This window comes from Haliotis cracherodii, unplaced genomic scaffold (genome assembly GCF_022045235.1).
Source record: "Haliotis cracherodii isolate W230 unplaced genomic scaffold, xgHalCrac1.p SCAF_9, whole genome shotgun sequence".
Lineage (NCBI taxonomy): Eukaryota > Metazoa > Mollusca > Gastropoda > Lepetellida > Haliotidae > Haliotis > Haliotis cracherodii.
The window spans coordinates 10202800-10219353 of NW_027266343.1; the positions used below are offsets into that span (position 1 = coordinate 10202800).

At 42.0% G+C, this 16554-nt stretch overlaps 1 protein-coding gene across 2 annotated transcripts; it reads right to left on the reverse strand.

The window, feature by feature from the left end:
- Positions 1–2528: 2528 nt before the first annotated feature.
- Positions 2529–14225, reverse strand: LOC139452528 (uncharacterized). Of its 2 annotated transcripts, none has more exons than XM_071234037.1 (4): positions 14097–14225; positions 6642–6814; positions 5824–5901; positions 2529–3936 (listed from the first exon to the last, which is right to left on the reverse strand). In XM_071234037.1, exons 1-4 carry the CDS (start codon positions 14134–14136, stop codon positions 3655–3657), a joined length of 573 nt encoding a protein of 190 aa, XP_071090138.1. In that variant the 5' UTR covers positions 14137–14225; the 3' UTR covers positions 2529–3654. The 2 variants fall into 2 exon arrangements, with proteins under 2 accessions (XP_071090138.1, XP_071090140.1); XM_071234039.1 differs by lacking the exon at positions 14097–14225 and adding an exon at positions 9092–9159.
- Between the last annotated feature and the right edge of the window lie 2329 nt (positions 14226–16554).

Here is a 16554-nt window from a genome sequence, read left to right on the forward strand (position 1 = left end):
CTTGTTATTATCATTGTAAAGATATAACACTAACGGCCTGAAGACTAATCAAGGAATTGGCTTTACTCAAAGCCAAACAAGTATAGCGACACTGTAATTCTGACTAAAATTTAATTTCGTAAATCAACGTTTTTGGAATCATCATACTATTTAGGCACGATATTAAAACCAGTAATGATGCAGTTTGGTACTGTAATGCATACCAGTGATGCGGACAGCCTCCGTGGTCTAGTGGTCTAGCGGTAGAGCGTCCGCCCGGAGAGCGGAAGGTCAAGGGTTCGATTCCCGGCCGCGTCATACCAAAAACGAAGTCAGTATACTGTTTCTGAGTGGGGTATTCATATTAAACTGCGGCATGGTATCTCAGTGTGCTAGCACTATAAATCGGCATCAGTCCGGACTAGTACAAGCAGCCACACACACACACATGCATGCACGTCGCTATATAAGTGCAATAATCGCGACGTTTAACTCCATTTCACCTCACCCCACCGGAAGAGGCGAATAACGGGATCGAGTGGTCAGGCTCGCTGACTTGGTTGATGCATGCCATCGTATCCCAATTGCGTGGATCGATGCTGATGATGTCAATTGTCTGGTCCAGGCTCGATTATTTACAGACCGCCGTCATATAGCTGGAATATTGCTTAGTGCGGCGTAAAACAGCAAACAAACAAACTAAAAGTGCTTGACGCATCGGTACATACAACTTTGCAGATTTGGAAAGATCTTTACATCGTCAATGCAAATATAAAATTCAAAACATCGAAAGCGGCGGGTAAATATGGTTCGTGCGCCCCTAAAACTGAAAAGGAGAATATCTTATTATGTTAAAAAAATATAATTCGCGTTAAATCAAGGTCACTAGGATTGTTACAAGTACACATTTCACAATTCGTATTTTTAACAGTTTTAACAAGTTTACGTTCCCCCACTTTTTTCTCGAAAAATGTATTACTATTTTTTATGATACTTGCACTTTAAATCATTTTTTTTATTTTGTGAGAGTTGGACAAGATTTCTATCTTTCAGTGTCTATCACTTCGCCTATTTAAGCATATAATTGAATAACCTACGACGATTAAAAATAATTTATTTTGAAAAACACATTAAATCACTGAAAGAAGCGTTCGTAATAATTCCTACCTGCACTTTGGATGACCCATACTACACCGGCAGGTATTACTTCCCTTTGAATATCAACACCTCAACGACGGACCTGCAATGCTGTGGCCTCGGGCCGGTTGAAAATGACCCCAAATCAAATTTAAGCACCAATTTGACCCCATAAAAGTATTGTGGGGTGTGGGAAAGAGAAAATATAATTTTATATAGTATAAAAAAATGTAATTACTGAAAATAGTTTTTACGTAACAATTTAGTCAAAAGTAACATTCCTTAATAACAACAATTATATTCCTCATTTGTGAAGCTTTGCGTCGGCGGATATATAAATAAGAATAATTAGAAAATGCATAGTAAGAACATTCTTTAGCGTTAGAAATTGGCCATGGCAATAGTCCTGAAGTCCTTGCCAAAATGCCCAATAGTTAAGGTATCATAAAGACTAATAGAAATTTTCCTTTTTTAAGGGTTTTGCTATTTGTTATCATCATAAGGACTACAAATGTAGGTTTCTTCTGACGCTCTTACTAATTAAGTTGATGTTTTTAAACGTTTTGGTTCTACTCTACTATTTGTAATCGTGGGTGAGTTGAGTTTAACTCCGCTTTTATTCCAGTTATATCACGGCGTGTCAACTTGATGTGAGAGGAAAGCCCGAAGTGATGCAGGGAACATGAGCACGGTGATGACAAACCTGGCAACAGGTGAAACGGGATTCGAACTCACAGTCATAGGTTTCTGGCGTACCCAAGGCGCCTTAGACCACTAGGCCACCCATATTCCCGTATTTCTTATACCGGAAGTGACGTACGTGTTCCATGTTAATGGGAACTGAGAGCTTGTCTGGACTGCATTCGTGACCAGCTCGTGTTATTCCGAGACTTCTTGCGGGTTACGGAAAGGGGCGAGTGGTGACGAATGCTGTGTATTGTCATCACCGAGCATACGTCGTAGTGTAATGTGTCTGCTTCGTGACGTCACACATATTTCATATGCGTTACTGCGTAAGGATATTAGTGTATCTTCAATCTGAATTTCAAATGGGGAATTTCCAAAAATAATTGATGGTTAAGGAAGATTTTCTTCTTTCTTGTTGATAAGTGTTTCCGAACGAAGGTGCTCGATTGTGAAGCGTCCGTAAAAGGTGCCCACGTTCCATTATATCACGGCGTGTCAGTTTGATGTGGGAGGAAACACAGAAGTGATGCAGGTCTTTGACGTTTTCCACTTCGGTGACACCCACGGGTACAGGTATGGTGCTGACAAACCTAGAAACATAAATCATGCGAACCGGAATTCGAAGCGACGATCACAGGTTTCTGGTGTGCACAGGGGACGCAACTCTGCATTGAAAAAAATACAACGGGCATCCTGGTAACATAAATAAATATTTTTTTATTCAAAAGAGCAAGTAAACATATGTACAGTAAAGTACGGTTATAACGAACTCAAAGGGACTACTAATTTTAGTTCGTTATAACCGTAGTTCGTTATAAGCATATATACAGCATAACTACAGCAAATAGTCGGGACCAAAAAAGTAAGTTCGTTATATCCGTCAGTTCGTTATAAGCGTGTTCGTTATAACCGTAGTTTACTGTATATTATATAAACAGACGGGCAAAAGAAAGTATACACTTGAAATTTGGATTTAATAAAGAAATAACACCTTCCATCGAAACGTTACTCGGCTGAAACAGTAAACAGTTGCCGAAACACAGCAAATTTAAGGTCCAAAACACAACAATGATACCCGCATCAAACACATCCCCATCGAATAACCATTCTTGTCTGTTTCATGATTCAGCGCTGTAAAACATGGGTGTATCGGATTAACGGGTCTAAAGCACTGATTAAATCGGTTCCCATCATTTGTGTCGGATAAAGCCGATTGTCGGATAAACGAGTGTCGGATTAACGAGACTTGACTGTACTTTCGTTTACCCGGCAGTATATACAAGGCAATATGAACACATGAAACATGTTAAACCAGTTGTTGGAGTATTTACACAGGTATGATAGCGCCCCTTTCCTAATGAGTATAAACAATCAAATGGCAATAGGAGTATTGAGGTAGTGACACTATTCAAAGTGTCATAAGAACTGCAAACGTTGAGCACACATCGTTGTTGTCTTCTCTGTGATGCCTGACCATTGGTATATATGATTTATATACACATGTAGCGTTTTAGCTTTTACGCCGCTTTTGGCAATATTCCAGCAATATCAAGGCGGGGACACCAGAAACGGGCTTCACACATATATTGTGCCCCATTGGGGAATCGAACCCGGGTCTTCGGCGTGACGAGCGATCGCTTTAACCACAAGGCTACCCCACCGCCCCTGTAGCTTGTTATAATACACCGAGCACACTCATCAATGTGTAAAGGATAAGACTCAATAAGTCGTCGGTATTCTGTACAATTTGAAATATAAGAATCGGATCACTCGGCACTTTCCGCCACCTGTCTAGCACCCCCGAGGTTCTATGGGGTTGAGACGAGCTGAGTGTGGGGTCGGGAAACATGTCTAGGCCTTTATCGTCTCCACGTCGTCATTGACCTTCCCCATTTTCCAGAATAATTTGAATGGCTGCCAGCCGACGACAGTGCTCACCAAGCATACCACCAAAATGGTCAGTCCTACGATCATATTAAACACGGCGAGTAGACTGTTAGCGGAGTGGTGTACCCCGCCGCACGTGGGGCCGCCATCGCCCCTGAAGCAGATAACAGATGACCAGATCCCGTAGGCGAACTGGACTGCTCCCACGTCTATTCCCAGTGATAAAAACACTCGAAATGTGATCAGCTGGGGAGAGAAGAGAATATTGAATTCATAAAAAAAACAGTGTTACAACTTAGCTGAAATTATTACCCTTACCTTCATTAAGTAAGTGAGTATGGTTTTACGCCGCTTTTAGCAATATTCCAGCAATATCACGGCGGGGGACACCAGAAATGGGCTTGACACATTGTACCCATGTCGGGAATCGAACACGGGTCTTCGGCGTGACGAGCGAACGCTTTAACCACAAGGCTACCCGACCGCCCCACCTTCATTAAGAGCGGATTCTAATCTTATACAGGGGTAGCCTGTGTTTAAAGCGTTCCCTCATCACGCCGAAGACCTGGGTTCGATTCCCCACATGTGAACTTTGCGTGAAGCCAATTTCTTGTGTCCCCCGCCGTGATAATGCTGGAATTCTGTTCAAAGCGGCGTACAACCATACTCAGTCACTAATATTAAACGTACAGTTTGTTCACGATTATCTTGCTAAAATTGGGGGTGGGGGTAGCCTAGTGGTTAAAGCGTTCGCTCGCCATGCCGACGACCCAGGTTCGATTCCCGACATGGGTACAATGTGTGAAGTCCATTTCTGGTGTCCTCCGCCGTGATATTGCTGGAATATTGCTAAAAGCGGCGTAAAACCACACTCACTCACTCTTTTCTACCAACAACAATGTTAAGGGCATTTTCAGCATTTTACTTTTTGTTGCCCTGCCTGGTGCTCGACATCAAGGATACTGTAATATTTTTGTCCAGTCCAATTTGGAAGTGTGTATTTTCTTGTGAATTCAGTGAAACCCACGGATCATAGTTGGTATTAAGAGAGTATTAATTAATATGGTTTATGTTGCTTTCAGCAATATTCCAGCAACATCACGCCGAGGGATATGGAGAAAACATATAAATGCTGTAGAGGGAATCTGCGCTGTGTTGCCAAAGCTTCACTCCATGGATATTGGCTACTTATATTTTAATGATAAAATCAGAAGAAGAAATATTTGGACGTCCACATCTCATTGAAAGGGTCATATTTCCTTATCAAATCAAATCAAATCAAAAGACGTTTATTGTACAAAACACCTCCGGTCCATATATGAGAGAGAGTTACGCATGCAGATGCAATCATAGATGTTACACATTGGGATATACACGTTGTTTGATTAATTCATTTCTTTTGGCAAATGCGTGCTTAATATAAAGAGAAATATTTGATATATTAGATTCGTTCTTTGTCGTCAGCATAACCACAAAGGCGTTTATTGGTGACATTGCTATTAAATAATCTTTTATAAACTTCTTTCGAAGATCGTTGTAAAATGGACAGACAAACACAAAATGAATTTCATTTTCTACCTCCAAATTACATCATGGACAAATTCTTAAACTGTCGCCATGGAAACTCGAGTTTCTTGAATTCATTTTCTGTTTCACTGCCTACTGGGAAAACAAAATTTGAAGATAGTTATGCTCATGAAGATGTAACGTTATCGCTATATTGAATGTAGTGTGGCTCACGGTGTTGTTTTCGGATTTTTCAAAAGAGATATTTGTACAAAGTGTTTTTAGAACATATAGTGTCTTAGAATATTGTTCATATTCTAATAAGGGGGCACGGGTGGCCCAGTCGTCTAAGGCGCCGCGATTCGCTGTGCAGAGTTGCGTCCCGTGGGCACACCAGAAACATGATTGTGGGTTCGAATACCGGTTCACCCCGATTATGTTTCTAGGTTTGTCAGCACCATACTCGTGCTCATTGGCTTCACCGAAGTGGTAAACGTCCGAGACCTGCATCACTTGGGGCTTTCCTCCCACATTAAGCTGACACGCCGCGATATATCTTGAATACTGTTAAAAGCGGCGTTAAACCCAATTCACTCACTCACTCACTCATATTGTAATATCACTTACTAGACATCGCAATCTCGTTGGGTCTGACGATTTCGCTTCATTCAGTGTTAATATCCCAAACATCCCCGTCAGGATAACCTGTTGAAGAAAGCTCGTATTTATAATCACAATTAATGTATAATAATCGTACAAGAATTTTATTGAGAAAATAACGAAAATGGAATCATAGAGTGAGGTGCGCGTTGTATCGCCTTAGAATAAAACCTGACGACGTTACATCCCATTAGGGGTGACGTCAGAACGACCTTTCATCCGACCAATCAGAGCATCGCTTACCGGATTATGAAAGTGATAGTCGGAATGTGATTTCTAATCATGCAACCTCAAAAACTGTAACTCCGAAGGATAGTTACGGGTTTAACGACTGAATCCATACAATCTAGACCATCTATTAGCCATTCCAGGATGTTCTTTTGTCCAGGTTTCAAATTTGTAAACGAGAATTTGTCAAAATATGTTTCGAAGAGTAGTCGCCATTTTGAAATTAGTGCCGTAAAGCACGAGAAATCTGCCTTCTGATTGGTCGTTCAATTGGTCGGTCAAAGTTCGCGCAAGGTCGGTCTGACGTGACCCGTAATGGGATGTCCTCAGATCTTTGTTTAGCTGTAGCTAAAAGAGAGTGAGTGAGTATGGTTTTACGCCGCTTTTAGCAATATCCCAGCAATATCACGGCGGGGAACACCAGAAATGGGCTTCACACATTGTACCCATGCCGGGAATCGAACCCGGGTCTTCGGCGTGACGAGCGAACGCTTTAACCGCTAGGCTACCCGACCGCCCCCTAAAAGAGAGAAGAACAAACATTCAAATTCCGGTACCTCTATTCCTGTATATATTCCAGATCCGGACGAGAAGGGGTAGGTTGGGTTGGCTGTGGTGTAAACGATGGTGGGAATACCGAGAGCGAAACATACTACACCGATGACGATCTTGACAACCGACAACGAATAGAGCACCGACAGCCGGCCCTTGATATCCTCAAGTTTCGGACCTGTGACAAAAGATAAACATCAAGCTGATATCTCCTTTTTCTCGATCATTGCTATCTCGACATGATATTTTACTCGAAGTGGGGGGGGGGGGGGGGGGGGGAGTAGGGCACGGGCGGCGCAGTCGTCTAAGGCGCCGTGATTGGCTGTGCAGAGTTGTGTCCCTTGGGCACGCCAGAAACCTATGATTGTGGGTTCGAATCCCGGTTCGCTCCGATTGTGTTTCTAGGTTTGTCAGCACAATACCCGTGCTCGTGGGTTTCACCGAAGTGGTAAACGTCTGAGACCTGCATCACTTGGGGCTTTCCTCCCACATTAAGCTTTACACATTGTGACCATGTGGCGAATCGAACCCGGGTCTTCGGCGTGACGAACGAACGCTTTCATTACCAGGCCACTAATATGCCGTAGACTAACGCATAGTCTCTGAAAATATATGATTTTAATAGAAACAAACAACTCCCTTTGAATTGAAAAGGAGCCCCAGTGAAATGGGAGACAACCTGATGAAAATCTAGACTTGCTTCATTTAAAGCTACATCATCACAGTAATTATAAGGGCTAGGCAGAAGGGAAAGTAATATTTTTTCACGGACTGTGTGCCAGCATAAATATGCCGCATCACTGCACATTATCAGCCAAGACCATATCATCATACGATTTCACAAGTAGCGGGGCAAGGGTGGCCCAGTCGACTAAGGCGCCGAGATTCGCTGTGCAGAGTTGCGTCCCTTGGGCACGCCAGAAACCTATGATTGTGGGTTCGAATCCCGGTTCGCCCCAAATACGTTTCTAGGTTTGTCAGCACCATACCCGTACTCGTGGGTTTCACCGAAGTGGTAAACGTCTGAGACCTGCTTCACTTGGGGCTTTCCTGCCACATTAAGCGGACACGCCGTGATATAACTGGAATACTGTTAAAAGCGGCGTTAAACCCAACTCACTCACTCACTCACAAGTAGCGATTGTACCAGCATCCGCTGATCCGATGGAATCTCGTGGGTTTGACTAAAATGCGTTCACGATCTGCGTCAATTGAACTCTGTCTGCATTGAGCTGACACGTCCTGACTAAAATAATAAATACTGTTCAAAGTCTCGTGAAAACCTTCCTCACTCATTCATTGACAAACCATAAACTCATCGAGTCGAGGTCACCAGCACTGTAAACGTTACAACTGTAAGACGTCATTCGTCAATGGGGGCGGTCGGGTAGCCAAGTGGTTAAAGCGTTCGCTCGTCACGCCGAAGACTCAGGTTCGATTCCCGACATGGGTACAATGTGTGAAGCCCATTTCTGGTGTCCCCCGCCGTGATATTGCTGGAAAATTGCTAAAAGCGGCGTAAAACCATAGTCACTCACTCACTCGCATTCGTCTCGCATATGGAAGAAATATGTTTCCAATAATTGTTAAACCAAGGTACCATTCCAAGCGAAAACGTTTTGAATTACAAATTCCAGTTTGCGGAATCGTGTCCCGCTCTTTTAATGTAGACGTTCCTTATAATAATCGTCGGGAATGTGAAAACTCCAGATTCACAGTTTCCAAGCTAATGAGGTCTCGCTGTGTGGACAAACAGTATAGGAACTGGTTTTCATTATCCAAGGTTACTTGGGACATTTCAAAAGTTTGATGTCGTGTACAAAACTATATTCCGTTAGTTTTTGGGTCAGGAGATAAGGAGGTCTACACGTTTAACAGCCAACAAAATCAACTTAGCTGGATGCTTTAATTTTAAGTCAATAAACAACATCTCTAAGTGCCCTATTTTACTGTCTGTGTCAACAGCCCAACAAATCCCCATCTTAGGGGATGAGATACAAGAATGAGTGTGCCACTATCGGTGTGACTCGGTGTTACATATTTTTTCCTTATTTGAAGAACATTTATGAACATTTTTTTAATACCAATTTCTGGGGTTTTTTTCTGAAATCTCATCGAGAACTTGTAACATTTTCACAATTAAAGTATATATTTGAACTGTGCGCTGAGTACGTTGTGAACTATCCAGGCTACATGATGGATTGCTTGTCCATGAGGTCCATTTAACCTAGATTGTCCCGTAAAGTGAGTCCACGTTAGTCCAACATTTTCTTTATATCAGTTACTGTCATGAGACAGTGAATTGAAAGTACTATGTTTGAAACTGATGTGAAGAAGATGTTGGACTACTATCCTTCTACATCAAAGCTTCTTCGCGTTGGGCTTAACGTTACAAGAAAACTTTGATCCAAAGGATCAATACAGCGCAAAGAAATTGTGTAGCATATATACCTACCTACTGGCGACAGTAAACTCATGCTGTTATAGAGCGCAGATACATTCCAGACAGTGAAACATATTGAAATCTACCTGTGGTACCATCCGAATCAGGAATGAGAACATGACGCATTTGAGTTTAAATGACTATGTAATATAAAAATAGAAACCAAATATATCACGTAAACGATGCTAGTAATGTTTTCACACAAAAATGGTTTCATGAAACAATGGCACAAAAGGTTTTGATTTCCCACAGTCATAGTGATATACATGATACATATTTACTTTTAATTGAATGGAATGGAATAAAACTCGTTTGTTGGCACCTCATATGTCAGCAACATGTGTTGCATTGTCAAGAATTGAACGAACAATTATGGCAGTGAGACAATGACAGCACGGAATGGCATACAAAATGTTTTGTATATCTACAGAGGTAAAGTTATTAATATTTTTTTCATGTGGGAGACTAACACAAAACAATGTATATTTCCATGATGATTTTTTGCATTTCGTATGTACACCTATCATTATAAACGTGAGAGACAAAGATATGGTTTCTTTTCAAAATGTGTTTGCATCTATAATACTATTAATCATTCCATACAGTCTCATTTCCTTTGAACATTGTGCTCGACTATGACAAACATGTTAAATGTAATGGTTTACAGTTAGGAATGTTTTGAAAAATATTTTCATAATTAATTATGCATATATGTGCACATATCTTTATACATGTGCGAGATAAAGATAAAGTTTTTATGTTTAAAGTTTGTTAATATTTTTTCAACTATTTCTCATCCCTGTGTTACTTTCTCAATCAAAAAACAAAAAAAGTATGGCACATGGCGTCGGGCAATAATCCTATGTCTACTATCCGTAACTCAGCAGGGAATTTCTCTCGCCCATGGCAGTTATTTGATTGGCTGGATTGCCTCCAAACGTAGCCATTTTGGGGATTTGGTCCAGAGTATTCATCATAATTTAATAGAGATATGATACACTGGATGGTCGAGGTTGTGGTCTATTCAGGGAAACTAGTTATCATATGCTATTTGATATGTTGGTGAGGTTAAACTTCCTGCCGTTATTTCATATTCAGTTTCATAAGATAAGTATAACGGTTAAATTAGAGATGAATTAGAAAATGGACAATTTTGCACTTGAGATCTTAAGTTATATCGGGAAACACGATGTTTCACTTCTTTAGTTGTGCTTATTTGGCTCTCTCGGACAGTGTAAACATGTATATGGTCTTCACATTCAATGTTATTAATCATTATTAATTAAACTATATGTTATCGGAGTGATTGAGAGACTTTCAAACTCACTGTGAACAATACTTCAGCTGTGTCACGGCGAGGTGTCCTAAAACTGAATTTCGCTACTGAAATCTCCTGAAAGGTCACACGATGGATATGAAGACCATGAATCACAATTCGGGTGAATCTAGGATTTCAACGTATGACCAGCAGATCCTGGCACGGCCAAGGGACGCAACAGAGTGGGCATTTTTTATGTTTTACTGTGCAAAGTTACGTCTCCTGGACGTGTCTGTTATTATGTGTTTGAATCCATGATTTACCCTGGTTATGATTCTTGGTTTCTCAGCTAAAAATCTGCGCTCTTGGGTTTCAGGTTATTTAAAATAAACCAAAAAGGTGACACCACCTGATATGATTGAAATACTGTATAAAGCCGCGTCAAAAACACTCACCGCTGATTGCGAGTAAAGGATCCAAAATGGAATAATACGACTTAAAACGCCACCATTAACAGCCTTCGACGAATGGGTCATCCGTGGCACAGCCCCACCCCTGCTCCTCTCCTTACAAAGAGAGAGAGAGAGTGACCCCAGCCCCCAGCCTCCCTACACAGATCCCCAGTATCTAGCCCCCCCCCCCCCATTACACGGAGAGAGAGGGACCCCAGCCACCCACCTCCCTTACACACAGAGAGAGAGAGAGAGCCCAGACCCCAGACCCCCCCCCCCCCCCCCTTACACACAGAGAAGAGAGCCCCAGACGCCAGGCCGCACCCCCACCCCTACCCAACGACAGACTCACATCCTACCGGGTTTGTTTGGACTGTAAATACGGCATGGTGAGGACAACGATTTGCTTTCCTGATAAAAGTGCGTGACAAATCCACTGACACGAACTGAAACACCCGGAAGTGCATCTACCTGCATCATATCCACATCATCCCCCACCCCATCCACTCCCAACCCCCACCCCACCACCAGATAACACTATTGTACGATTGTAGGGGATTCATTGACGTGACTGATAAACGATCGCTTGTTACATATTCTGGGCGCTGATAAAAAACGGGGAAAATGACATGACATTTTGTGAAAAGCCTATATGTGTTTTAAAAATCGTATATCGTGACTGCGTTTGAACCTCTGGTGTTTGGTTTCCATCCTGTTACAAATATAATTGGAAAACATTGTGGTGTGTTGACTGTGATTAACGAGTCTATGCACCCGTGTTAACACACACAGTGGCCTCCACGCGTTCAGTGTGTCCGTGTATGACCATGATAATTGACATCTGATAGGACCGTCGTGTTTTTGTTACGCATCATCGGTATCAGATAATTTAACAGTGACAAACGTTTTCAGTAGCAGTGACATTTTTAGTCAACAATAACCATGGTAACAGCAGTCATATATATCGTGATAGATAATAAAATCAAAAGACGTTCAAGGATGACCTGCCTGGAGCTCAGAATTAAGGACTGGTCGCTCGGAGTCAGTATACAGTGTTTGACTGGGGGAATTCATGTTAAACTGCGGCATTGTATCTCAGTGGGCTATAGGCACAATACAAGTGTATAAGTCAGGACTAGTAGTACATGGACACACGCACACACACACACACATACACACATACACGCACATACACACACACACATACACACACACACATACACACACATACACGCACACACACATACACGCACATATACACACACACACATACACATATACACACACACATACACGCACATACACACACACATACACACACATACACGCACATACACACACACACATACACACACACACACGCACATACACACACACATATACACGCACATACACACACACACACATACACGCACATACACATAAACACACACACAAAGAGTGAGAGAGGAAATTCTGATAATTGCACGCACGCACACACACACAGAAATAGAGGAAATTCTGATAATGGAACGCACGCACGCACGCACGTCTACACACACAGAGAGTGAGAGAGGAAATTCTGATAATGGCACGCACACGCACACACACACACATACACACACACACACACACACACAGAGGTTATTCTGAAAACGAAGAGAATCTCAGGCCCCCTTTTCTGCGTGACATTTTAACAAACAAAGACTAAAAGACTAAATGTTAGTCGTCTTATTTAGCCTTCGAAATTCATGCTAGTCCGCGAGGCCGGAACTATTAATTTATCCTGAGGACAAGTACAAATATAATTCTGGTAGCCCTCTTTGACTTTGACTACTTCTTAACCAGTTCTCACTGCTTCAATTTTGCTACAAAGAGGAACTTAATAAAACAATATTAGCGGGAATAGCTACGAGCCCAGAGGACTTGTGAAATATAGTGTACACTCATTCTCTGGACCCGTCGTATGAAAACGAATTCCTAAGATAGTTATTTCTAAACTGCAGGGCAACACCCTTTGCAAAAATAATGTTCAGGTCAATCCAGTTTTCATGTGTATCATCTTTTGGTGGGCAGTTTATAAACTTGCAAGTCACGCTGACATTCATGAAACCAAAACATGCTACCCTGACAACGCATGCATTGAATACAGAATCGTGCTGATCCATTATCGATCCCCTGCGGCCATTCACATACACATCGCACGAGAAGTGTTAATGTATACAGAAGCACAGTGACACAGCAGTTTTTATCCCAATGACTTCTAACCGGCATGCTCATGGCCCTATTGGTGGTATTATACTATATGAGGGCTGGTCTTGAAAAGCGCTGTGCCCTGGACAAGCATAATCAGACTGTTTTCCCATGTGTCACTGTAACATTGTGGAAAGCAAATACGTATCCCTCTGATCGGTGTTTTAGGATATTTGATATGATGAAATATAGATTAATGTTACTACACACAAACTATCATTTAAATATTGTGGCTTTCAGCTTTAGCAATATCCAGGACGCCACGAACAGGCTTTACACGCAAGACCCAGGTGGGTGTCCAACACGGTTGAACTACCATACCACCCTTACCTTGTTTTAATATATAATATTATTATAATATCTTCGCTATGCAGATTTGCGTCCCTTTGCACGCCAGGAACCTATGATTGTGGGTTCGAATCCCGGTTCACCCTGATTATGTTTCTAGGTTTGTCAGCACCATACCCGTGCTCGTGGGTTTCACCAAAGTGGTAAACGTCTGAGACCTGCATCACTTCGGGATTTCCTCCCACATTAAGCTGACACGCCGTGATATAACTGGAATACTGTTAAAAGCGGCGTTAAACCCAACTCACTCCCTCACTTATATTGATATCTAAATAGGTAGTAGGGTACCAGAGACGGAACCAGGCTTTTGAAAAGGGGTGAACTCCACACTGAATCACAAAGTGACAAAAACGCATAATTCTTTGGCATGTGGTGTCTAAAAAGAAAGGGGTGTGTGTGGCTATCCCTCCCTCTCCGGATCCACCCCTTCTACCAGTGCGTTGCCGGTAAGGTGTCAACTTTATGTCATGTTGGTGCCGTTCCACGAAGCGACATTAGCATTAAGACTATCGCCCACACTTTAACATATGTGTTGAACTACGAACGTTGTAACACTTAAGTCTGATCTGGAAACCTCAATTTTGAATAATGTAATAGATCATTCATAGCCAATACAGCTTATAATTGTAGAGAGTACACATCATACTGACAGATTTCGCCCCCCCTCACACCCCGATATATAACGGTACAACAGATCTACCCGCCCATGTAACATACGTTTACCTACCCGTGCCGCTTCCTTCCTTGTCGCCTTCGGCGGCTGCCATTGCAAGATGTAGTTATGATAAACCAACAGATTAGCCCAGGCCTTCAGCCGATCATGACAGGATCCAAGTGAAACCCACACAGCAATGAAATCTACACACCTCCGCTGTCAACACAACATATACCGAAACAGCAGGCCTCCGGATACGCTGACGTCAATACCTACAGCGGTGTATGAAGCTCACATGTCAATAAGACACCACGCTTCACTGCCCGTGAAACCTCAGCGGGTTCAGATATAACTAAGTTTGTGTGGACAGAATTCGCCAGTGAAACGCCTTTGGCGAACTGAGGATAAACCGACGGTAAATATGACTAGTTATGTTAATTCTCGATAAATTCGATTTACGCTTGAAAAGATATACATGTGTTTCAATTCACTTCCCAGTCTTTATCTAGGCGTGTCATTGTGACGCAAGCTTTAACCTCATGTTTCCATGACAACGTGCTCGAGTTTGAAATATAGCTTCGTATTGTGTGAATGTAATCGCTGTGTATAGGGTGTATATTCAATAGCAGTGATTCAACACACGGATTGCTTAAATAATGTATTTACATGTAATTAGAGTGTCTGACACTTTCCTCCTTACATTTAAAAATTAAATTAATCCGTCGTCTGTTGAAAGATACAATTATGATGTTAATAAATGTAGTACCGGCTTCAAGAAAACATATTCTAAGTGAGTGTAGTGAGTTAACGCCACCTTTCTTCGCTGCAGCAGCCTCAGTGAGTGAGTATGGTTTTACGCTGCTTTTAGCAATATTCCAGCAATATCACAGCGGGGGACACCAGAAATAGGGCTTCACACATTGTACCCATGTCGGGAATCGAACCCGGGTCTTCGGCGTGATGAGCGAACGCTTTAACCACTAGGCTACCCGACCGCCCCTCTCAGAGATAGACAGATTCGGACACAGTTTAGCCGTCCCTCTTTGGGACCTATAAATATTCTGATCCGGAATCCTGGCGGGTTTCAAATTTGGAACCATTATCTGACGTGTGGACTGACCATTTGAAATTCTGAATTTATTACTTTTTATGTCAAGCAAACAATATTGCTATGGGTGTAAAACATGTGGAAAAATTGTTAGTTTTTTTCAGTTTTTATTTTTACCGACCCATGTCGGAATATCATATGGTTTGTTTCCTACTCAACTATACTAGCCACATAAAGAAACTGTGCACGGAGAAAATATAGATATAAGGGCACACCGTCCACATATGAAATATAGGTTTGAACACAGCAATTATTGGTGAGTGAGTGAGTGAATATTGCTTAACGCCGCATCAGCAATTTTGCAGCTATTCGCGGCGAACAGCAATTATTGGAGACATTCAAACGCTCATGCACGTGCCATGCGATATGACGTCATTGATGGGGGCCTATGGACGTGCAATGTGTTACTGCACGTGCATCCTGTGCAGCTGTACACAGCATGTGCAACTCAAAATTCGCTGTCACTTTGGAAAGCATGATCTGTGGTCATTCAAAAATTCAAAACTTCTCAGGCGCAGACACAAGCATATCACAAGCAAATCATGCAAAGATTGACAGCTGCACAGCCTCATGAAGCCATTGGAATGATCCGAGCGGGAATGAGGCAACAACAGGTGGCAACACATTTCCAATGCCATCGTAACACGATATCAGCATTGGTGAGACGTTATCAGAACACAAATGACGTTGCCGACCACCCACGTTCAGAACGTCCCCGAGTAACGACGCCAAGACAGGGCAGATGGATTCGAGTTACACATCTCCGACACAGGTACAACGTGTAGAGCTAATTTCTTGTTCTCTTCTGCAGCGATATTACAAACATATTGCTAAATGCGGCGTAAAACCATACTCACTCAGACTCGGGGTTGGAATCACAACGCCAGTAAAGCGGTGTGGGACTCCGACCAATCGGCTTCTACGTCATTGCTTCAGTGCATTGCGTCATAACCGCCACATTAAATATTTAAAAGATCAACAAAACCAATTTCGCAAATCAGTACACAGTCTACGGTAACATTATGTTTGTATATATGTGTATCTTATAATAAACATTTTTGTAACAGTGTTTATCACATAAAATAAACACAGTTGTATCATGTACATGGCAATTGCAATAACCATGTATTTCTGATATATTGTGAACAGGTGCCAATTGATATAACACTTGATAACGACCACATTCTGTATAATGTAAGTAAATATGTAGCTACATGTATAATGCCAGAACCTTAGGATAGGACTATCAATTTTCTGAATATAAAGAAATAAATTCGGTTCCCCTCGCATGGATTTTGAGGCAGTACCCTCAAATCCCGATACGGTCACTCGTCCAAAATGGTGAAAAACGTGATATGGGGTTTAACGTTCAAGATCATTGCACTTGTTTTGGGTTGGTTGGTTGGTTGTTTTACGCCGCAC

Excerpts from the sequence above, each read along its gene's own strand:
- LOC139452528 (XM_071234037.1), bottom strand. The coding sequence starts at position 14,136 with ATGGCAGCCGCCGAAGGCGACAAGGAAGGAAGCGGCACGG. Across the intron at positions 5,902-6,641 it reads GAATATATACAGGAATAGAG|GTTATCCTGACGGGGATGTT; the intron begins GTACCGGAATTT and ends TTTCTTCAACAG. Across the intron at positions 3,937-5,823 it reads CAACGAGATTGCGATGTCTA|CTGATCACATTTCGAGTGTT; the intron begins GTAAGTGATATT and ends TTCTCTCCCCAG.